This window comes from Lates calcarifer, linkage group LG9 (assembly GCF_001640805.2).
Source record: "Lates calcarifer isolate ASB-BC8 linkage group LG9, TLL_Latcal_v3, whole genome shotgun sequence".
Taxonomy (NCBI): domain Eukaryota; kingdom Metazoa; phylum Chordata; class Actinopteri; family Centropomidae; genus Lates; species Lates calcarifer.
In genome coordinates this window covers 19,913,036-19,937,909 of record NC_066841.1, presented here as the reverse complement: position 1 = coordinate 19,937,909, position 24,874 = coordinate 19,913,036, and the positions used below count along the sequence as shown (strand labels likewise).

Here is a 24,874-nt window from a genome sequence, read left to right as displayed (position 1 = left end):
CTTGGTCTTCTGAGTCTTCTGATTTTGACTGAGAGCAGTCTGAGTCAAAAGAATCACAGAACAGAGATGAGAAGTCTTGAGAGCATTTTAAGCTGGACTTGTCAGTGTATCGACTCAGACTTGTCTGGGTCTTATTTCCATTTTGACTTGTCCCTGTGCTGTGGATGTTCTTGGTCTGGTTTTGACTTCGCTTTTTCTTTGTTTCGCTGGTGTTTTGACCAGAGGCCGGTACCACAAAGGAAGTTCGGTATATCCAAGATATCTTTTTCGTTGTCTGGCTTCACTAAACCCAACAACCACAGTCTCACTAAGCGGCCATATGATGGTGGTTGTCATTTCAGTAAGTCAACCCAGGATTTCCTGATCAAGCAGTGAGCACATAATTGTGTGAAAGAGGTGGAGTTAATTACAAGCAACATTGCCAGAATCATAAATAAAGTACCCAATATGATATGAGAAGAATCACTGATACCAGCAGGTAAAGTCAAAAAGTCATATACATTGAGGTGAAATGTAAACAATATGATCACATGACTAGAATAGAGAAGAAAATGTAAAATGATTTAAGTCAGGCTGAGGATATGCTGTAAATAAGTACAGGAATTATTATTATGTTTCTTACTGAGTCAGTATTTTTGCTCATTTGTCTGATGACTTGAATGAATCTGTGATGCAGATTAAAAAATAAGGGTGAAAGCTCTTCAGTCTGATGATGAGCAGAAGTGAACCACCATCATAACCCTGAAAACTGAGGATTAAACCTTAAGTTACCTCGCTAACCTCAAATCCTGCTCCACAGTACAGTCCTCTGGTCTTGTTAGTGTCTTGATGCAGACTTGTCTGGGTTTTGTGGTGGTTTACTCTGATTTGTCTTGGTGTTCTGAGTCTTCTCTTCTTGATTTAGACCAGTCTGAGTCTAAAGTGTGTGTGTGTGTGTGTGTGTGTGTGTGTGTGTGTGTGTGTGTGTGTGTCGAAGTAGGTTGAAAAAATGCGACCGTGGTCAAAAGTGTGGCTCCATTTTAGCTATATTGATGCCAATAGTGCACGATGCAATATTTGCAAAACTGACATTGTTGCTAAGGCAACATGACCAATTTGATGAAGCATTAGAACATGCATGGAATCAATTTAAGAAGTTGCTCCATGTTCAATTACATGAAGATTTAAAAGTCCTTAGTATGCAGCAGTGAGCATTAGACACTAACTTGTCACTTGCACTGAAAAATATTTGTTGTATATCTTTTATGTTAGAAAACTGCTTTGAGTGGAAAAATGCCAAAGCTGAAAAATAAAACTCAAGATTTATACCATAATATGTAATGTAATTTTCATTGTTAGAAATGATTTTATAAAATTGGTATCGAAAAAGTCATTCAGGAACCAAACCGAAGTCAAGGTATCGGTACTGAAAATTTTTGAACGCTACCCAGCCCTACCCTTGTCAGTGTTTGTCTAAACACTCAGAAAACACAGAAGAGTCTTGTGGGCCCTCTCAGACGCCCTCACTGAATTTGAGAATCTTTTTCTGTTATTTATGTCACTTTCACACTCTTAATGGGAGATTTTGCATGTCTTTGCAATGCATCCAACTAGGTTAACTGCTTCTTTGAATCATCCCCTTCTTTGTTTAGTTGAACATGCTGTGCCTCTGGAAGTGCTTAATTGCATTAGTTGTGTTATAATGTGCAGTGCTACTGCCACCCTCAAAACATTGGCTTTGCAGATATTGCAAGTAGCTGTAGAACGTGTTGGCCTAGCAAGCATGAAATGTTTTGACCTCCCTCCATGCTATGTTAGCTCTCTGAAAATGTATGGCCCCACTGGCACACTTTTCTTAAACCAATATCCAACACAGAATTGGATCAGTGCATCCCTAGTCTTGTGGATGTTTTGGCTTGAACTTGTCTTAAGGGTGTTCAAAGCATCCTTGGTCTCATAATGGATGTCACACCATTGGTCTAGACTACAGCAAACAATGTGTGTGTTCACTAAGCTGCATCACATTTAACAGTTCCAGCCATTGTTTTCCAGACATGGCTCAGCAAACCTTGTGTCACGTTAGTTAAATGTTTGACTGTAGGACCCCAGAGCAGACACAGACTCAAAACACCACAGGGTAGGTTGAGTTTGGGTTTATTGTACAGTTTGTGAATGAAGAGGGGGGATTTGCAGAGGGGAGGTGCAGGCAGAGGTGACGCAGAGACTCCAGGATAGTCTGTGAAGGTATGGGGCCTTTAGTAGGCTGTCCTCCCCAGGGAGCTCCTTAATTCCCACAAAGTGGTGAGCGGAGGCAGAAAGCAGAGGCACGGGAACACCAGGCAGAGAGCACAAGTGGCATGGAACAATGTGGCGGCTAGTTGAAGTGGAGCGAGGCTTCTGTACTGTGAGCAATGAGTAGATGGGATGCAGGTGTGCCTGGAGCTCCCACAGCCTCTGCCCCTGCAGAGACAGCACCGCCCACCACTGACACACAAACAGACAGAGGGGGAAAAAACACAGGGGAAACAGACAGGGCAACACAAAGACAGAAAACACTAGGAAAGACAGTGGAAAGCTGGAGGAGCTGTGACACCTTGAACAGACTGGACTCATTACCATGATCAGGAATTCATCTAATTAAATTTGAATGATCATTCAATATGGGTCAGCTAGCACACACACACACACACACACACACACACACACACACACACACACACACACACACACACACACTCTCTTCTCACACACATATGACCAAACCTGACTCATAGATCATATATCCTCCTCTATCTTTTCACTTAGTTCACTAAATTAACTAAAAACAATATTAACAGATACTAACAAAATCCAGTATTATCAGTACTGTTATTGTATTTGCAAGTGATTTAATATACCCTGAGCTCTGATTTAGAACTGCGGTTACACTGTTACACCAGATCTCTGTTGAGCTGTCCACTTATATGATTTTATTCGATGCCCGACAGCCAATCAGAGACCAGGATTTTCCACGGACATGGGTTAAGCCACACTAACAGACAGACCAGTGTTACGGCAGTAATAAGCTCCACCCACACAGATCAGATCAGGTGCTGTGGGAGTGTTGTGTGTATTTGTGTGTGTGTGTGTGTGTGTGTGTGTGTGTGTGTTAGGTCAAGTGTGTGTGCTGGCATGCCTCTGGACACGTATGCATGTGTGTGAGCTGCAGTCTTTGTAGAAGAGATAACAGCATGGACTCCTCCCACACAGCAGGGTAAAAAAAAAAAAAAAGAAACTCCTCAGTGTTTTTTTTTTTTTAAGTGAACACACGCACTCAGAAGCACACACACACTCTGACTTATCTTTGTGAGGTCCCATCTTTGACATAATGCATTCCCTATCCCCTTACCCTAACCTTAACCATCACAACTGAATGCCTAATCCCAACCCTTAACCTAACCCTAAAACCAAGCCTTAACTCTCAAACAGGCATATAAATCGGTGGGGACCTGTTTTGAGACCCCACAAATATAGTAAAACAAGAACAAGCCCAGATACTTGAGCTAGAGGAAAGATGGGTTCACCCTCTGGGGAACAGGAATGAAATCAGGGCTTGTATGTACCAAGCAGAATGACCCTGTAAGCCATGGCAGTGTCACACTAAGGCAGCATGACCAATACCATGAGCTGTATTACACACACTTCCTAACTTGAAGAACCTATCTTAATTGTTTGGTAACCATGGTAATTAGTGGGGATATTAAACTACCAAAACAATGACTCCTGCGAAGACCATTAAGCAAGGCTGAGGGTATTTGGGGTATTGTGAGTGCTGCACTGAATAACTTATGAAAATAAGTAGTATGAGTAAAGGGCAATAGGACATTTCATTCATCACATTATATTTGATTATTATTTAATGAAAAACAAAGAGCTGAGTATATGTCTGTTAATATTTTATTGACCCCCAACAAGGGGCACATTTTGGTTTTCTAGCAGCCTGAGAACAGAAATTGTACCAGGTATAACCAATTATTAAATGAATGGTGAGTAAGAATACAAAGTAAAAATACACAAAGAAAGATGGGTGAAAAAAATGTTAAGCAGTGTACATAAACAGTACAATCTAAAGCTAACTTAAAGTAGTAGCGGAGTGTAGTACATGTTGGAGGTGGAAACATCTACTGTAATAGCACACAACAGAATAATATATATAACATGCTCTTCCTGTCCTCCACGTGTGCCGACATTGCTTGCTTGGTTAAAACATTTAATTAGCCTGTATTTCCTCTGAAGATCTTCAAGTTTACAGTGCAAGTAGACACGTCTGCTTCTTGTGTCATTAAACACCCTCAGTTGTCAGTTCATATTAAATTCAGCTGATTGCAGTAAAATGTTGCAGTGTTATTCAGATGGAAATTCTGAATGAAAATATGTGAAAGTAATAGCCTGTGTTATTGGTTAATTTTTGAATCTATACATGTTGCCACAGCAGCATAGTTACTCACGTTATGTGCCAGGTAGGAAGAATATGTAACAATATCAAAAAATCTAAATCTCACGATACGATGATTCCTCTATAACGATAAGATATTTATTGTGATATTTTTAAAAAAGGCAAATGAAGACTTGGAAAAAAATTCTGTTTACTGAACACGAACAAGGCATTCATTATAAAGCCAGTGTCGGTTGTTTTGGTGTTTGTTTGTCTGCCGCCTTTCCCCCCTCTCTTATTTCATGACAGGGGAAAATCGAAATGCTTCCACATGTCAAATTTGAAAGACGCTGGAGCATCCTCAGTCCCTCACCTCCAACATCAGCGTCCGGCTGCTTCACTGTAGATTTGAAGGAGTTAACAGAGCGCAAAGAATGATGGTCTCCTTCGCTCTGCTCCATCATAGCTATAACAAAACTACAGTTTTGCTCGGGAGACCTATCATTTGTTACCATCCAGGTCTATGATGATATAGAGACATTTTTGTTATCGCAGTATTGTGATATTGATGATAGAAAACAGATAAGCAATCAAAAACACCTCTGCTCTGTTCAATACACGGTTGTTTTTTGCTGCTACAGCCTTACTTGGTCTGCTATGACTAGTAGCTTATGTAGTTAATGTTAGCTAATGCTAGCAAATTTCATTGATGAGATGTGGCTGAAAGCTAGGAAGTGAACTTGAGTTTGTCACACTCCATCTTGAAGGAGAGAGGATACACAAAACCAGCCCTTTACCAGAGACTTATACCAAACATCTGCCACATCAGCCCGCCAAGAACTCACAACATTTAAATTAGATAACTGTGGAATTAGCTGGAGCTTACTCTCTCCTTTTTTGCTAGAGGCTACTGCCCATCCTTAACCAAATTCCAGTCTGTCCACTGAACACAGAGACCAAACTAACATCAACTCCAACATATAAAAGTAATGACATTCAGGAGTTGGCTTAGTAACTGTAATATAACTGTAATCACATTACTGTAAGGCATTGTGAGTAATGTGCTACTGTGTTATGTGTAGTTTACTAAGATTATTATTTATATACTTTCCACTTTCCTTAAAACATTTAGGCTTTTATTAAATCATTTCTGTAAAACATTAAAAAGCACTGCAATTATAATCTATATGATTGAATAAATAAATAAGAACAGAATGTAAGCAGTTGTAAATAATAATGACATTTTAAAAAAGCATTTAGCCAATAGAAATATGCATTCAACATGTGGACAGTAAAGTCCAACTGTGGTTTGACTGGACTGTTCTCATTAAATTCCGAATATTACAGGTTTTTAATAAATGCAGAGATGTTTGTCAAAGAGTTTATTGTAAACTGGGAAACAGAGAAATATGTAACGAACAAAAAAACATTGCTGAACTGGCAGAGCTTATTGTATACCCTTATTTAGAAAGTGCATTTACAGTAAATGCAAATACAAACTCCAAAACCAGTAAAAGTCACCACAGAGGGGTAAAATCCAGCTGATCCAGCTGTGCTTCATAAGACACGGATGTCGCTTCAGATGACAGATCAGATGAATTTCCTTTAAGCCTACACATTTATTTTGGCATCATAATTTGCATAAAACTGCATTAGTTATTTGCATACACACTTAGCCCACACAAAAAAGTGGTACTGTTTTCTGCATTTCAAATGTTATTTATTGTTTAATATTCCAGTCTGGATCTGTCGGGAAACTGCATTTTATCATTATTCCTGCTTTACAGCTGAGAGTGTGCTTAAACAGCAATGTCACAGCTCTGTCAGGTAGTTGTCCTTCTGCTGAAAGTCAGTGTCGGAGGCTTCATAAATGACTCTGTCCTACTCTGACAGAGGACTCATTTTGGTCCTGGATCGAAGGAACTATGCTGTGTTGGGAAATAGCCTTATTTGCTTTTTTTCTGAGAGTGAGATGAGATGATTGGTACAAACAACATAAGACACTACATTGGTACATGTCCACTCATTTTAATCTCAGGAAAATGAATATGCAGATTTCCCAAAACTGGAATTATTCCTTTAACTGTCAGAGTGACTCCTCTGAGGATTTCTGAGATGTTTGATAACTACAAGCACAGAGCAGTAGTTGCTGGGATATGTTCTTTTAAATATAATCAACCAACATCAACATAGTGTGTGTGTGTGTGTGTGTGCACTGTATTTGGCACGGTTTGTAACTCTGCATAGGGCCGCTGCTCTTCACACATCACCACTTGGGAGTATGAGCACACACATACACACACACACACACTTCCTGTTGTTGTCTGTGAAACCTCAGCTCGGAGTTAACCCTTTGAGCTCAACTAACATGCACACTCAAACACAGGTTACAGGTTTATGTGTGTCTGTCTCATGTTAAGGAAGGTAAAACAGACCATGAAGATGGGAAGGAACAAGGAAAAGAACAAGGGAAGGAAGGAGGGGAAGAGAAAGGAAAGAGGATAAGAAGGAAGGAAAGAAGGCAGGGAATTAGAAAGAAAGAGAACATGTCAGCAACACTTAGTCTCTCTCTTGTCCAGGGAGGAAAACCAGACCTGAACACAGCTCTGCCAATCAGGCAAACAGCGTCCATCTTCAAACAGCCCGTTACCAAGGTTACGAGCCATCCTGGCAACAAGGTGAAGACAGACCTGCAGAGAGCAACCGAGCAGCCCAGACAGGTGAGAGGCTGACGCACGCACACACACACACACACACACACACACATATTACTGGTGTCGCCATGGTAATGCCTGAGGACGAGGTCAGACTCGTTACACAAGAGATGGTGGATTGGAGAAAGCCAAGTTGTCATGACGACTGTGGCCACTAGAGGATGCTGAGGCATCATGGGAAGAGCAGCATGACACACACAGGAGCTGTGTCCAAAATCTCTTTCAGTTTACTTTGTCTATTGTCCTCCATTTTATACGAGTGTCTGAATTCTGAGTATCCATCATAATGTGCCCTCAAGAATCCAATTAGCTTGCAATGCTCTATATTTTATAGATGCTAAAATTTGTATTTTTCACTGACTGTTATTACTTTACAGTAACATTGAATAATAGTGTCTAAAATCTCCATTTACTGCTTTCTGCTGATTAAATGAATGAAGGGGGGTTTGGGACTCCACCAGTGTTCTACAGGAAGAGTACAAGCAGGCAGAGAAAAAGAAACTAGAGAGAAATCAGGGATGAAAATGTAGAAGAAAGAAAAATGAGAAATGAAAGAAGATGAAAGGAGGAAGAGGAAGCAAAGGAGTTGAATGCTGTTAATGAAGACAAAGTGCAACAATTAGCTTTTCCTTTCACCATAGTTCATCATGCTATAGTGTAGTAATGTACTGTGTATTTTTCATGAAATGCAGTCTACTCATCCTAACCCTACACCATGCTGTTGAGTCAGTGTATTTCTATCCAGCTCTCTGTGACGTTAGATTTATTGTTGTGGTAATTTTATTCATTTTTATCCAGAGGTGGATTTAGACTTATGCAACGTAGCTGAATAACAAGTGCAGGTTTCCCTCAGGTTTCCCTCATGAAAAGTACAAATACTACACAATGTTAATTAAGTGTAATACTTAAGTAAAGAGTAAATGTAGTCAAGTATAATGTCATTTTCAATCAGTGGTATTTAGAGGTTAATTTTATGCTACCTTTACCCTACCCCTGCTACATTTGCAGATTTGGATTTTCTGCATCCTTGGTAACAAGTGTGTGATGCACAGTCATTGCTGTTCAGAGCTCCTCTTATTATGGGATCCTAAGCAGCTGCCCTCCTTGCCCTTGCTCATGTTCATGAAGTAAATTTGAATTAGAGAGAGAGACAGAGTAAGAAGAGCTGACACACTCTGACTCCTCTCTGCTTAAGACAGACGGTGGACTGTCATTTAGTCTGGCAGGCTGCTAAGATAGAGACTGAGGCTGGTAAGTTACACAAAGCTCAACACTTGAAGCATGTAACATCTGTAAAGTATGTTTACTTTTTTCTGTCTCTGTCTGACTGCAGCTGTTTTGGGAGAAGAGGTTGAAAGGTCTCCGGTCATCAGACGTCACAGAGGAAGTCCTGAGGACCATGGACCTGCCTAAAGGACTGCAGAGTAAGTGTCCAGAACAAACCTGAGTGCATACATCATGCTCCAATCCTGACCTTAACCCCTCTGACGTCTCTTTCTGTAGGTGTTGGTCCAGACTCCAGCGATGACACTCTCCTGTCAGCCATTGCCAGCGCTCTACACATGAGCTCTTCTCCAATCACAGGACAGACGTCTGTGGCTGCTGAGAAGAACCCGGCCATCTGGCTGAACACGTCCCAGCCACTCTGCAAGGCGTTCACCGTCACTGATGAACACATCCGGTAAGAAACACACTATTAACTCTTCCAACCAGCAGGAGGAGCTGTTGACTGTGACAGCTGAAACCATCAGCCTTTAGCTGAGGATTCATTAAGACCACGAGGCTTGCCTTTCCATGGAGCATTGAAGGGCGAGACATGACGCAAAGGTATAAACATGTATCTTGAGTGATCTAAGTGGACGGCCCTTAGTACAGGTGTGAAAGCACCCAATGAAATCTGATTGCTCAGACCACATACTCACATACTGTATATCCACTTGGTGCTTAAATAGCTTAACCTGGCTTTGATGATTTTGATACATACAGATGTTAGATACATGCATCTAACATCTGGGGCAATTTGGTTTGTCCGGAACACACCAAGGAATGGGCCCAGTGTGTACTGTTTTGATTTCTTTTAATTTTTGCAAGTGGATTTGCAAGTGGAGATGATATGTTTATTTGCATATAGAGTGAGGAAATCCCATTGAGACACATGGATACGCATTCAAATGCCAAGAGTAAACTGAGTAAACTTAGAGCGGTCCACTTGTGATCGGATCACCCAAGATGCATGTTAATGCCAGGTATTAAGTCATTTGCCTCAATTTTGTTTTGGGTGATTCAGAACAGTGATGACATTGGATGTGCACTTGTGTCAGGTAACGTGGCTCCAGTTGCTGCTAATATGCTCCTTGAGACCAAAATAAGTAATCATTATCATTACATATCAATAGGTCAACTGTGGTCAAGTTCAGACGCATGTTGTGCGTAAAAATAGTTTCATATCACACAAACATGTCAGACATGTAAAATGTAATTTCTTTTTTTTTTTTTGATGTACAATTTTAAACATAAATCTTGCCATTTGATGCATTATACCAGAGTTAGCCTCAGGCAGTCTACAGTCCCCTGGCAGGTCACAAGTAAAACATCTAACATACAACATTAACAATCAGCAAACAACCAAACAAGCAGATACGTCACAAACAACACTATATATATATATATATATATATATATATATATAAGAAACTAGGAGCCATATTATTTTACATTTTATAATTTCAAATTTATTTAATTAATTAATTTTTATATATTTTTTATACATACATTAGAAACAGAAGTCTAAAACTCTCAAAACTTAGAAAGTGATGCTTCTTGAGGCTCTTGCAGTAATGATGCAAAAAAGGCTTTTTATCAAAATTTTCAAAGCTTGTTTATACAGTGCTTCTAGAGGTCTAATAGCTGTGTCTAAAGTGAGTGAATCCAGTGTTTCCTTCTCCAGCCAGAGACAGATTGGAAGAGAGCAGGTGACTGATGCATGCTCAGTAGTGGGAGTAATCAGCTGTAGGGAGAGGGGAGGATGAGGGGGTGATGAGAGAGGAGACAGACCATGAGAGATGAGGAGTAATGAAGCATGAAGGAGGAAGAGGAGGAGGAGAGGGATGAAGAAAAGCAGACGCCACCACAGCCACGCTGAAAAATGTATACTGAACGCAATTCAGAAGATCCAGCTGAAAGAGAGGAAACAACAGCTGCTAAATCAGTCTTCACCTAAAATGATCATCACCCACACTTCCAGTTCACCTGCTTAAACAGACTCATGTAACACCTGGTGTTACAGTGCATTCACACTAGCACATTAGCTACAGGTCTCATTCGCCTCCATCATCCCAATCAGCTTCATTTGCCCAGGTGGTCATTGATTTTACTACCAAAACATAATCACAAAAATTGAATTTTAGTAAATTTCTCAGGATCTCCCGAGTCCTGTCCTGGTTTATGGAGATTATTTTCAAAAACAAATTCATTCAAAAATTGAAACCGCTTCAAATTATTTTGATTGTACTCTGACTCTGTCATTCCCATTCTGTGCCCCAAATTCCTGTTCTTGTACTAAGTAACTTTGGTGAGCAGGTACGATCTCACACTAAATTGAGCGATAGTCTGCAGCTTAAACCGCCCAGAGTCAGGCCCAGCAAGTCCAACAGTAATGCCGAAATGTTGATCAGTTTAAAAGACTTAAAAGTCATTAAAAACCTGCATTCATCTCTGAAATCTAATGAAGAAACTTTGAAAATATGAAGAATTCTTAACAGAGTCTGGCATCTTTGTTATAACAGCAGCACTTTTGGTTCTGGAACCGGAGTATATACACCCTTTGGCCATGTTTCAGCTCAGTGCTTTTCTTTATTATAGATTTTTTTTTTTTTTGCTGTGTGGTGAGGCAGTGACCAACAGGGATTGATGTTGCTGCCGTCAGACAATCCAACATTTGAGGCTTTAGATTTTGCAGCAACGTATTGAACATTACATTTTGCATAATCCTTTTCATGGCATCAGTGTCGTCATGTTCTGTTCTCAGATGCTGTCACATCCTTGAACTTTTTATTCAGACGCCTTACTCAGTATTTCAATGAAGCAACTTTGTCACCAGTTACAGCTTTGAGTTTTCTTGGCTATGATGAGACAAACTCCCCACTCACCACTGTTCACCTGGATTTGGGGATTTTCTGCCATTCTTCTTGGCACATTTTGGATTGGGTTCAAGTCAAGGCTCCGCTGGACCACTCAAGGACATTCACAAAGTTGCCTTTCCTGTGTTGTCTTGGCTGTGTGCTTAGGGTTATTGGTATAGATATCCTGTTAGACTGAACTGAAGCTTCACCTGCCAAGGTCCTGAGTGCTCTGGACCAGGTTTCCATTAAGGATATCTCTATACTTTTGCTCTGCTAAGCTTTCCATCAAACCTGACCAGTCTCCCTATCCCTGCTGCTAAAAAACACCCCCCTCTGCCATGAAGCCCAGACCAGTGGAGTTTTGCAGTGATGGTCGTCCCTCTGGAAGGTTCTCCCATCGCCACACAGGATCTCTGGAGCTCAGCCAGAGTGACTACTGGGTTCTTGGTCATCTCTGTTACCAAGGCTGTCTCCCTTGATTGCTCAGTTTGGCCTGGCAGTCAGCTCTGGGAAGAGTCGTGGTTGTTCAAATGTCTGCCATTTAAGAATTATGGAGGCCACTGTGTTCTTAGGAACCTTCAATGCAGTGTACCCTTCCCCAGATCTGTGCCTTGACACAATCCTGTCTCTGAGCTCTGCAGGCAGTTCCTTCGACCTCATGGCTTGGTTTTTGCTCTCATATGCACTGTCAGCTGTGAGACCTTATACAGAACAGCTGAGTACCTTTGCAAATCACGTCCAATCAATTGAATTTACCACAGGCCAGTCAAGGTGTAGAAACACCTCAAAGATGAACACTTATGTCATTGTGACATTTCAGTTTTTCCTTCTACAGTAATTTGCAAAACTTTGAAAGTGTGAAAAATTGTTATCACTTTGTCATTTTAGGTTATTGAGTATATATTGATGAGGAAACATGAATTTAGCATAAGACATAAAATGTGGAAAAAGTGCAGGGGTCTGAATACTTTCTGAATGCACTGTATCAGTGTTTTATAAGGGTTCTAAAACAGTCAGACTAGAATGTGATGGATGATGATGCTGATGCTGGAGACACGTTTCCATGAACAATTTGGGATTAAATGTCAACTTTAGTTTTTAAGTTTCATTATTGCTTGTAGTAATACTTTTTTGTTTTTCAAACTTACAACTACTGGGTTAAATTGTTTCCTCAAAGGTCAAAGGAAAAGTAGACCAGCTAATAACTCTGTGCTGTGTGGGACCCCTCTATTCTCCTGTCTGTAATCTTAAGAATAAGATCAGTCCTGTGATTAGGGAACCCCTCAAACACACGCAGACAGTTACTACAAACTGACAGCAGGGGGCACTGTGGGGGCATACAATGAATGACTGAGTGTGTGTATGTGTGTGTCCACTGGAAATCCAAGTAGACAACAGCTGGCTGAAGCCATTATGACAGAATCACCAGAATACATCACTACATCCTTCACTCCCTCTTCTCCTCTTCTTCTCTCTGTTTTACTTTCCCCCCTTTCTTCTTCTACTTCATCTCTCCTTCCTTACAATTTTGCTTGTTTCCATTCACTCCTTTCCTCCCATCCTTCTCACTCTTCTTTAATATTTCCCTGTCTCCTTATTTATATTGTCCTCCCTTCCTCTGTCCTTACTTTTCACTTCTCTCCCAATTATTTCCTTGTCCCCTTCTACATTTCATTCCTTCATCATTCAGTCCTTTCCTTTCTTCAACCATTCTCCCCCTCCTTTAATATATCCTCCTCTCCTTCTTTACCCCTTTCCCTTTTTAACACATCCCTTTTTCTTTACATCCCATTATTTCCTTTTCTTCTTCCTTATGCTTTTCTCCTTTCATTCTTCCCTTTCTTCCATCCCTGTTTCCTTTCTTTAATATCTCTTTTCTTCTCTTCATTCTCATCTTTCCACCCTTGCTCCATCCTTTCCAGTAATGCATTCTTGCCTTCCTCCCTCCTTTGTTTTTCTGTCTTTATCTTTGTTTCTTTTTCTATTCCCCCCACCCCCCCATATCGCCACCCTCCCTCCAGCCTTCCTCCTCCTTCTTTTCTTATCTCTCCCCTCCATTAATTTCCAATTCTCTACCTCTTCCCTCCTCCAGCTGAATGTGCTTGTCATCCTAAATCCTCATTCCTCTCCTCTCCCTCCTCCACCTTTTCATCTTCTCTCATGCTCTTCGTCCACTGCTACATCAGACCCACCCTCCCCCTTTTTTTTGTCTTCTCATCCTCTCTTTTTTTTGGCTCACAACTTCATTCACTTTTCATTACATATTCTTTAAAATGTTACTTTTATCTTTACTTTCTTTATCGGAGGCAAATCGCATTGTGTAAAACATGATCATGTCTCATTGTCTCTCTCTCTGTCTGTTGTCAGTTCAGATTCAGACTCAGACGATGGAGCTGATTCTGTCTCTTGTCTGTGTTTCTTTATGTCTTTTGTTGGTTTTGACAAAAGGCGGTAGACATCTTCTCTGTGTCTGTAACAGCAAACAGAAACACGTGTCTGCTTTGAAGAGCTGATGTTGACTCTGAGAAGAGGGAGTTTTCTGAGTTCACCACAACCTGCTATCATTCTAAACTGCTCAACGCTGTTTTTTAAATAAGTGAGGTCATTTTGCCCTTTTAATTTTGGTCAATTTGAAGTAAGAGCGTAGGGATACTGATGTTTGCCCAACAGCCAAAATGATGTGGACATGTTCAACATGTCATCACAAACTTCTGGCTAGCCTCCACTCTTCTGGTTTCAGTCATTAGTGAGGTCCAACACTGATGAAGGGAAATTAGGCCTGGTTTCTACTGAGTGTTCTAATCAGTGTTCATTTTGGAAAATGATTGTGATTAAATTTTTGTCTTAGTCTTGCATCGTTGTTGTGTCTCATTTTACCCAATGAATTATTGTTAGTTGTAGCCAACAAAGATGAACTACATGTTATTCTAATCTTCATCACTGAATATTTAGTCATGCAGTTTTAACTTTACTGAAACACTAGAAGCTGCTTATTAGTACAAATCAGCTCACAAAGATTTTGGGCAAAGAATGCTGTTTGCTAACCAAGCAGGAGCCTATACAATATGTGATTCTATAGATGCAGGCAAGTTGCTGAGTTAAACTTTGCATTAAAACTGTCATTTGTTTATTTTTCAATTTTTCCACTTTTCATGGTATGGCTTAGTTCTTATTCTGGCTCTGTGCACAGGGGCATTGTCACGTTGAAACAGGATATGGCCCAAAGTGTTACACACAGTCACTACAGTACCATGAGCTTTCCTCCAGCACCACCCTCAGGACAAACTTTACATTTTACAGACTGGATGAATTTAGTTAATTTAAGAACTACTTCAAACTAATTAAGATTAAAGAAGGTATGCAAGGACATTATTGTGGGTGTTTGTTTTTTGTGCCTCCATGCCAGTGGACCAGAATCAGGATGTCCTGATTTGATTTTTGTGGTCAAAGCACACAAATATATGACAGTCATTCTGGTTTCCCTCTGGAGGGCTGCAGTCTTTTACGTTGCACACGTTAATATGACAATGCAAGACAATGAAGTTTTCATTATTGATCTGTCAGATATTTAGACTTTCAGGACTTCACATATATACAGTGTTGCTTAAGTGTAAGTATTGTTCATTTTGTAGACTAGAACGATCTATACCATAAGCTACTGAATTATTCAGCTTCCCTAACTGATGAAATTAAATTGAAAATGAGAAGAATCTGTAAAACATCATGTTATTGACCTAAACCAATCAGCTGTTAGATCAGGGGAGACCCAGGTGTTTCACATCATGCTCCAACATTTTGGGGTCGGCTCCAAAAACTGCAACCGCCTTGATCTTGAGCACGCATGGCTCATCTCAAATGAGCCTATTTTCAACACAGCCACTGTTTTGATGGATCTGTGTTTGAGTTCTGTTTTCTGGTCAGTCTTGGTACAATAAGATTTGGTTATTCAGGTGCAGGCTTGGTCTGTTGGGTTTGATAAATTAAACTTGATGAAAAAAACTTTTGCTTGATATTTGTATTATATAACAATGCACTTATTGATTCATGACAGAAATCAAGGGTTTTGGTAAATGGTAAACCAACAGACTGCGGAACAGGACTTGATGATAAGGTGTCCTCTCCCACATCTGTCTGTGTGTGTGTGTGTGTGTGTGTGTGTGTGTGTGTGTGTGTGTGTGTGTGTGTGTGTGTGTGTGTGTGTGCAGGGAGCAGGAGCTGAAAGTGTACCAGGCTAGGAGGAGCCTGGAGGAGGCACTGATGGCCGATGGTTTGGCGCGGGCCGCCGAAAACACCCGAGAGCTGTTGGAGGGGAAGACGGCCTGAAGAAAGACAGGTGAGGCAGGTGAATTGTTTTATCAGTGTTAACCAGCAAAAAGAAAAACACTTGGTTTTGGTTCAACTGCAGTTTGTTCCTCTTAAAGTGTCTGCTGTACAAGCCATATAGGTTTTTCCAAAATAGTCATACATTTCCTTTTGTTGAGCAAGTTTAATAACATCACATGTCAGAACTTACATTTTTATAACAGTGTCCACAGAGTGGAAAGAATAAATATCAAACGTGTTGAAGAGCCCTTCTCAGATAGGATTGGAGACATGATATCCAGTTGTCATGGTAACACAACTTGCTTTCAGGCAGGTGAGGTGAGGTGCAAATCAGAAACAGAACATGTGGAAAAAAAAAGAAAAAAGATGAAAGATCTGTCAGAGTAAAGAGGTGAAAGAAAAGTCACTGTGAAGTGACGAGATGGTACAGAAAGGCTGCAACTTCGAACCTCTGACTGGATATCACCTTTAGGAAATAATTGTTACGTTAGCTGCCTGTTCAGTGACAGTTTCACTGCTCACAAACAACAAGCTCAGGTACTACAACTTCTGAACTTCTAAACTATTGCACTTCTTGAATATTAAACTACTAAAGTGCTCAGCTACTGGACTAAATTGCTGATCTATTCATTCATACTGGACTAGTAAAGTGCTGAATTACCTAACTACTGAACTAAACTGAAAGTACTAACTACTACACTACCGAACTGGAGAGTTAGCAAACTACTTAACTAGTAAACTGAACCGCCATTTGCTTTTTGTCTCTATTATGAGGCACGTTGTAATGTCAGCTCTTGAGAGGTGTTATTTATATATATATATATAATATATATATATATATATATATACACATATATATATAAACTCACTTACCTTCTATAGTACTGAACTACTAAACCACTAAAGTATGATTGACATGAATGACCTAATATCTGTGCTGCAGTTTCAGCGTGAGGAAAGTTACAGATCTGAGCTTTAAATGTCTTGAATGGTGCAGAGGCAGAACCAATCTGCTCTGTCAGAACCCGTCAGTGTGAGTGTGTGTTCGTGTGTGCGAGGTGAGACCTGTTGTGAATGCTGATGGGATTCTGTGCGTCTGATTGAAACTCAGCCATGCAGCAGACTAACAGTGTGTATATGCCTGTGTGATTGATGGGCTGTGGACTTCTTATGCGTGTTAATGGTTAATGTGATATGCCTGTGTGTGTGTTTTATTATATATATATTTGTTTAGTTATTGGTTATATTTCACTCCTGCAGAGCCTGTAAACAAAACCAGATTAAAAAACATTTACTTTCAGAAGTTCACATATCCATCCATCATCCTCCTATTTCCACGCTGCTTATCCAGGTCAGGGTCGCCGTGGCAACAGGGTAGCTCAGTAGATGAAACTGCTTTCAGGGTGAAGGTTTTGCTGCAGAGTCTGCAGAGATTTAAGACTTTTGAAGTAAGATAACTTAATGCTGTTTGTCCTGAATGGTGGCACGAAAGAAAAGGTCATGGGACCTTTACATAAAACTGGTCTATCTGCTGGAGAGCAGGAGTGAAATCATGAAACTACATGGAAATCAACTAATTTCCATGGAGGCACAGTAGCTAGATATCAGCATATTGTATTTAGGAAAGTAGGATCACACTTGTGAAAGTGATGTTAAGCTCCTTCTTGTACTTATTGAACAGTACAAGAGGTTGGGGTCCAACTTAGCTGTAATTTTTGTAGCCATAGTTTGTGGTGGTGTAATTCAGGTAACCCAAGTGTACTCCACAAGAACTATCAAGGGTCCAGCATAACTGCAAATCCTAGGACAAAGGATAAGGTTTTTTGTTTAGCATTATCTTGTTTCCTTTGATGTGATTACATTCATGTCAAAGGAAACTTAAGGTTAGACGGTTCCTTCCTCGTTATTTAGAAATGAGAAGTACAGTATTTGCATACAACAAATGAAGCTATTGAGATATGTCTGTGTTGAATAATCACATCACCACCACTTTTTCTGGACCAATCAGATGTTGCAGGTTTGGGCTTAAAGCAAACCTTAGTATGTTCTTCTGAACAGGAGCCACTGTGGCAATTATGGTTTGGTGTTAAATACACTAGCATAAGCAGAGAACTGTCATAGAGTCAGTGGACTGTCTCAGTGTTGGTTAAAGTACACGTGTAAAGTTTGCCAACATTAGCTAACATACACAGCATAGGTGTTACTGCTTATGAACTGTTTCAACTTTTAATGTCAAAGTTATTTCTTCTTTTAAGTGTTCCAGAGTCATATTTTAGGAACTTGTTGCTAGGACAACAACTGCAGCTAAATTTTAAAATCAATTTGATGAGCAGAGAAATCCAGGATTGTGTCAAATCAAAAACTGTTTAAATAAGCTAACTCAGTCATCCAAGTGTAAACAAAAAAAATGTGTTGAGTGATACTCAACGTGGTGTTGGATAGGCTGGTATCAGTGTTTTTGGGCATACAGTTGATTTTAATCACTCCATGATCTTTACCCTAGCGCCACCCTCAGGACAAACTTCACATGTTTAGCTCCATATTAGAACGGTTCTAAGATTAGTCAAATCTATGGTTGGTTGTTCTGTCTAGCACCCCCATTCTGTTTCCTTTGTAAGGGTTGCTGTAGTGATATGTCTATCATGATATATCTGTTGTCAGTAGAAACTGATGTTGTGTCTGTGTGTGTGTGTGTGTGTGTGTGTGTGTGTGTATGTGTTGACAGATGAACGGTGTGTGTGTCTCTGCTCTGTGATGTTTCCTCTAAAATCCAACAGGCAAGGAGGGGTTTTTTAAACACATTTGTTTTCTGTGGAGGGAAAATCGTGCATTAATGCAGATTTATGCAGATTGGCTGGATGGAAGTCGTTTGGGCGAAAAGAGCCGCTGAGAGTTGAGGAGTGATTACTAATGGGTTTTTATAGCTGGACCAGAGAGAGAGAGAGAGAGAGGGCAGTGGCCAGCCTCTGAGTGTGTGTGTGTCTCCTGGGCTGCTCTCTAGCTGTTAAAACAACCATTTTAAATCTTTGCAGAAATCTCAGACTGTTCAGTTTGTTCCCTGCTGCTGTGAGTCTTGTTGCCACTTCCCGTTAATTTATTTATGTTGGTTTTATAGCTGGGTTGGTTTCCTCCTTCTGTTCTCTTTCTCCTCTCTGACTCTTTATGTTCTGCTCTTAGAAACAGTGGGAACAATAGGTGTTAGCAACACCCTGATGCTGCCTCCACAATGCAGAAATAAAACAAGAAAGAAAAAGTTCCCTTAACTTTGGTAATTTAAAGGTTGTGGCCAATATAAGTGCTGAACAGGACATTTTACAGTTTAAAAGAAAACTTGTTAGTGCTCTCTGGTGGAGAAATTGTGTAAAACAATTATGTATATGTTAACATTTTCTGTTACTTATTGGCTAACATGCTGATATGCTGCAAGTAAAACTAGAATAAACTAATATAATACAAAAATAAACTATTTTCAGAGGCAATAAGAGCAAGGAGTCCTGTATCAGATATTATGGCCACTACAGAGCCCTGACCTCAACACCATGGAGTTGGTGTGGGATTACATGAAAAGACAGAAGACACTGAGACAGTCTAACGTGTACCAAGGACAACAGGTTCTGTTTTAAAGGACTATTATGATTTACTGCACTTTGTATGAGGTTAATAGATGAATAAAAACTATTTATGGCATTATTGTTACTTGTAGCGCCTTAAACCTTTGCACAGTATTGTATGTGAGAGGATAATATCAGGCCAGTCAATACATTTTGTTATGTATGTAAAATCTTAATCTGGTTAGTAACATCAGTTAGATTAAAAGTAAAAAGTAAAATATTTACCAAGCCAAATACCTATTCTAAAATATAAATCAATAGTAAATGTTCAAGTACAAGTACTCAGCATTGTACATAAGAACAGTTCTTGAATAAACTTCTCATCATTCCTATCATGCATTCTCATATCCTGACATGCATTTAACTGACACACAATAGCCCTGTCACTGCCTCAAACTTGCCCTCTCATCATAATTTGCTCAGTTTACAGCAATGCTAGTAGTATGGTCTCTGGCCTTTGTGTTAACTGTGTCAGCTATTTTTGGATTTAGTCTTTCTCTATAGTCTTAGAACAAAAGTCTGTGTTAGTTTTAATCATATTTAGTCAACCTCTAGACCCAGAACAAGGCTTTAGACTTAGGCTTTTGGTCAGACACACTCTCACACAGCTGAATCAGAAAAAAATCAGCATCTAGACATCAGTTAACACCGTCATTCATTCAGCTGTTATTTATGCAGGGTGGTCCACTGAGAGCAGTTTTATTCTCTTGCCTGCAGGCCCTGAGTACACAGGGCAAAATTTCACTAGGCAAAAATATACATTTAGCCACTCAAATGTATAAACTGCTGATAAGATAAAAGGATGGCATGATGAAACACAAGAACAGGAACAAGAACCTCACACTCAGATGTGTCTATATATCAGTGGAATGAGCAGATGACTCAATTAAAACATTACAATCATCCAAATAATTCAGTTCATCCATTTTCAGATACTGCTACATTCCATCTGAAAGGAGCAAAATACTTGAAGAATTAAACACTTCTGAGATGCAGGTGGAGCAGTTAATTAGTAGTGGTAGAAGTGATGTGAGGTATACAGGCTTTATAGGTAAATATTAATATAAGAGTGCAAGTCCCATCTGACTGACAGGGAGGGCCAGGCTACTCTCCTTACCGTCATCTGTTGAGACTCAGAACACTGACACAAAATAACTAATGACCAAAAAAATTTAATGGAAGAGCCTGCTTACTATTTGTTATCCAACTGAGCACGAGAAAGGTTTTATATCTGCACAGAAACTTTAACTTCAGTTCAGTCCCTCAAAGTGTAATTTGAAAGATAATAAATCACCTTACCACAGACAAAAGTGTTTGAAGGATGTGACTTGTTCAGTTGTTAAGCTGTACAAAGTGTAGAAGCTGGGAACACCAAAGGTACATTTGCCTTTTATGAAGGCCGAGATTTTTTTTCTTTAAATAACATATTTATCAGAAATGGGTTTGCCGTATAGTGCTCCCTGTTATGTTCTGTGGCTGAATATGAGAGCAAAAGGAAAAATAAAGAGTCCCCTACATTCTTCTACTGTTTTTTTTTTAAGTTTACGTCATGCAAAAAGATGGCAGCTGATATCCATCTCCTCATCTGACTCTAGGGAGGACAAGGCAGAAGAGGATTTCACTAATGTTGAACTGCTCCTTTAAATGTGCAGACTGGTGTTTATATCTGATCGAGACTAAAGATTCACACTACTGTCTCCTGAGAAAAGACCATTTCATATGGTCACACAAACACACTACTAGCCTCTCTCTCTCTTTGTGTGTGTGTGTGAGAGAGAGAGAGAGAGAGAGAGAGATTATTAGCTGTGTATCTTGTAATTTCCAGAGGAGCTGATTCAGACTCCTGCAGCATTTTTTGTTGCTGGTAATTAGTGGATGTAGAGACACAGAGAATTATCTGCTTCAAAGTCATTCACAAGGCTGATAACTGCTGACTGTGTGTGTGTGTGTGTGTGTGTGTGTGTGTGTGTGTGTTCATACTGTCAGTCAGCTGAATTGCCTCGAATAAGCAGCAGATTATCAGGATTTTCTAATTATTAGGGAGTAATTAAGACTGAGCCGATGATTATCAAATTGAAACATGAAAATACTGAAACACGGAAGGAAGAAAACATTCAGATACAGACATATTAACACACTGAAACAATAAAACAATGAAACACAAGTGGAAGTTCATCACAAAGTCTTTCAGGATTCAGCAACACCTGCATTCTCCAAGTGCAAGACTTGGGAATTCACAATGGCACAAAGAGGTATTGAAAATGAGAATGGAAAGATTGTATGGGTTCAGCTCAGATGGAGAGATTCACATGGGAAGAAGGACAATGGCCTAATAAAGGATTCAAAATGGAAACAAGATAATGAAAACAGAAAAATGAAGGATTCAGAATGGTGACAAGTGGGAATTCAAAATGCTACTAACACAGAATTTCATTTGAGGGAGGAGGAAAGACAGATTCAAATGGCATGATGAAAAATTCAGAATTGAAACATAGAGATTCAAAAATGACATAATGAGGGATTCAAAATGGCACAGTGAAGGAGAGGAGGTGGGAGAGGGTGCATGTTAAGATTAAAATTGAAATTATGATGGATTCAAATGGCACTAGTAGATTACCTAGTGGAGAGGACTAAAGGATGGACTTAAATGAATCAGTGAAAAATTCAGAATGAAAAATTAGGGATTCAAAATGCCACAGTGATGTAGATATGCACATTATAAAGATTTTAAAAGGAAAAACAAAATGGAACACCAACAGATTAAAATGGAAAGATAGGCTATAACATCTCAGTGAAATCTGGAAAAAACTCTTTAGCTTTTTTGCTGATCCTGATGCGTTCATCATGGTAGCACTGGCTCTAAGTGTCAGTATGTGCTGTACAGCTGAGAGGAGTACAGGGAGGGCAGGAGGCGGAGGACATGGTAATATTTGACACTCCTCTTCTGCTGCGTGATTGCTTCACTTTGGTGTTTTATGTATAATTAAAATGTTTTTGTGCAGGCAAAAGGCATCTGCAAACTAGCAGTCCTAATTGTGACCCCGCCTCACTCATTAATGCAGCAGGGGGGAGGTGGTTTAGAAGGGTTAATGGAGAAGCTAATGATTAGCATGGAGACTCTCCACATTAATTAGAGTTTTTTTTTTTTTTTTGTCCAGGGACTGATGATTATTGTTCTATAGGAGGCAGAGGAAACACGGAAGTAAGACAGTTTGTGCTGTAGAGTGGATTTTATTACGACAAGCTCAACAAGTCCATTTGGATTCAGTAAAGGAAGGAGGCAGATTTTTGTTCAGAGGTGTTTGCAGGGAGCCAGACAATTATTTTCGCATTTTATTTGTTAGTAGAAGATATCAGAGTAGACCCGAATGCTCATTAACCATTAACACACACACACACACACACACACACACATATAGCCTTGTACACATGTCTTTGTGGAGTCACATCATTGACATAATTCATTCAATTCATAAGTCATTCCCAAGCCCCTTACCCTCCCTACCTACGGAGTCGATCCCTTAGTGGGCTCCCAGTTTTCGGACCACAGGGATATAGTAAAATATGCTTCTTTTTTTTTTTTTAGACCAGGTAGCTTAATTCTCCTGGTGACCTGACTCCTCCCACTAGGCTCAAAGACTTCCCTATCTAGAGCATCCTAGTTTGTAGTTCAAAAATGTCAACACTATCCAAGAGTATACAAACATGTCTCCACTTTCCTACACGTCTCCTCCAATTATGAAACTTGTCCTCATTTTCCAAACCTGTCCTCAATCTACATTCTTCACTTTCCATCATGTCCTCTCCACAAAAAATGACCCTACCCTTCAAAAATCTCCTCACTTACAAAAAATGTACTTATTTTTTAAACACCAGTTTTTAAAGCCGTCCAGATAATGTCTTTAACTGAATGTTGGGACTGAATGATTCATAGAGATTTTTACAGTCTGTGATCTGATATTTTGTGATTGAATGCACTGTACAGACTAACCCTTACTATATTCTAATATATACATTTAAACATACATTTAGACACACATACCATGTTATATTTGGGTAAAGCCCTTTTTGTGTTCATGAAACACTGGTGACTTTGACAAGTTTGGCTTTTGGCTTTTTTTTTTAATATTCATCAAGTGTCGATATTGAAAAATGATTATTGTTTTGGTATGTTTTGTCTTTAGTATTAAACACAGTCAGAGGTGCAGTTATTGCTGTCATCATCAAAACACAAGAGGAACCAAATAATGAAAGTTTATTCTTGACCCTCAGAACAGTTGTTTCCAAAATAATATCAGCTTGTCCACAGACATGGTCTTTATTTTGGCTGATGGAATTTCCTTTTATACCAACACAGATGAGGAGTTCTTAAAGGGCTCTGGTGAAATCATAATAGCTCACATGTCAACAAATTCATGTCTGTGGCAACTGAGAAAACTCTGTTTGCAAATGAAAATAGAGTGACACGAACCATCTACTGAGTGGATCTTGAGTTTGTGTATGTTTTTGTCAAACTACAACAGTTTAGACAATCAGCTGAGGAAACAAGAGTGTTAAAATTGTATAATTCCTATGTTCACAATGAATTACAACTCTTGTGTTACCAGCAACAATAACTATTTATCTCTTCCTGTCTCTCTCCAGAGTTCCTCTGCTCACCAGCCTCAGGTTTATCATCATCTTCATTTTAATCCAGACAACAAACAGAAAACAAACCACCCACAGACTTAAATATCACCTGCACTGATCCATTATCTTAGTGGGTGATTGTTACAACCTTCCCATTAAGGAAATCTTTTTCAGGATGACATCACACTGGACATCTGTATGCTTCTGGAGACAACAACAGCAACCACAGCAATAATGACATCAGCAATGATAAAAACACCAGCAACAACTATATATGACAGCAAACAACTGCAGGAGCAACAGAAGTTGCAACTTTGGAACAAGAGGAGCAACGGAAGCAATAAGTGGAGTATCAACCAGCTCAAAGCAACAACCGAAGCCTTTAATCATCTCTGTGACTTATAATCTGTGCAAACTTTACATCAAGCGCTTAACTTGTCTCAGTTTTCAAATTCAGGTATAAGCTCTCTTTCTTTTTATATAACGCTGATAAAAAATAACAAAAAAATACTTAAGCAATACCCTCATAAAACCCAAAGTCAGGTTGCAAACTGCTGGACGGCTTTTGCTAACTTTAACTGCTAAATTACAATGTGCTCTTCAATGAGTTTGGTTGTTTGTGGTGTCAGATTGTCGTCAGTTTTAAAGAAGTCTTCAGGGGTTTTAATTAAATAATTAAAAAATTACATGAATATGAAATAGAACAACTGCTTATTTAAGAAAATTTTATACCTTAAGAGAACATACGTGTACATTTCTTGGACTGGAGTAAATAAATGATTATATTCACAATCATTTCTTGGTGCTTTTTAAAAACTTGCTACAAATTGTTTGACTATGTATCTGGTTGATGTTAATAATCAATAGTATAAACACTACTGACATCCCAACATTCAACATTTCTCTGTGCATGCCATCTGTCACAAGCAGTTTTCCCGCTCTTTCCTGTTGTCATCCAATTACAACCTGACACACTTGCCTTGAGCCAATCTCTGATAAAAAAGATTATTGAAAAAGATTCTGTTTTGTCACACAATTTTAGACATGCAATCTTTTGCATAGATTTGAATTGAGTTATAATTG

At 39.4% G+C, this 24,874-nt stretch overlaps 1 protein-coding gene across 3 annotated transcripts in view; it reads left to right on the top strand.

The window, feature by feature from the left end:
* Window positions 1–24,586, top strand: part of mbd2 (methyl-CpG binding domain protein 2) — a 31,015-nt gene extending 6,429 nt beyond the window's left edge. Inside the window, exons 3-7 of one of the 3 annotated variants that reach the window (XM_018667826.2) lie at window positions 6,973–7,113; window positions 8,441–8,531; window positions 8,611–8,788; window positions 15,434–15,570; window positions 23,807–24,586. In XM_018667826.2, coding sequence (XP_018523342.1) covers window positions 6,973–7,113; window positions 8,441–8,531; window positions 8,611–8,788; window positions 15,434–15,551 — 528 coding nt within the window. In that variant the 3' untranslated portion in view covers window positions 15,552–15,570; window positions 23,807–24,586. The remainder of the gene's footprint in view (window positions 1–6,972; window positions 7,114–8,440; window positions 8,532–8,610; window positions 8,789–15,433; window positions 15,571–23,806) is intronic. The other 2 variants (XM_018667825.2, XM_051072617.1) reach the window with 2 other exon arrangements.
* The last annotated feature ends 288 nt before the right edge of the window (window positions 24,587–24,874 follow it).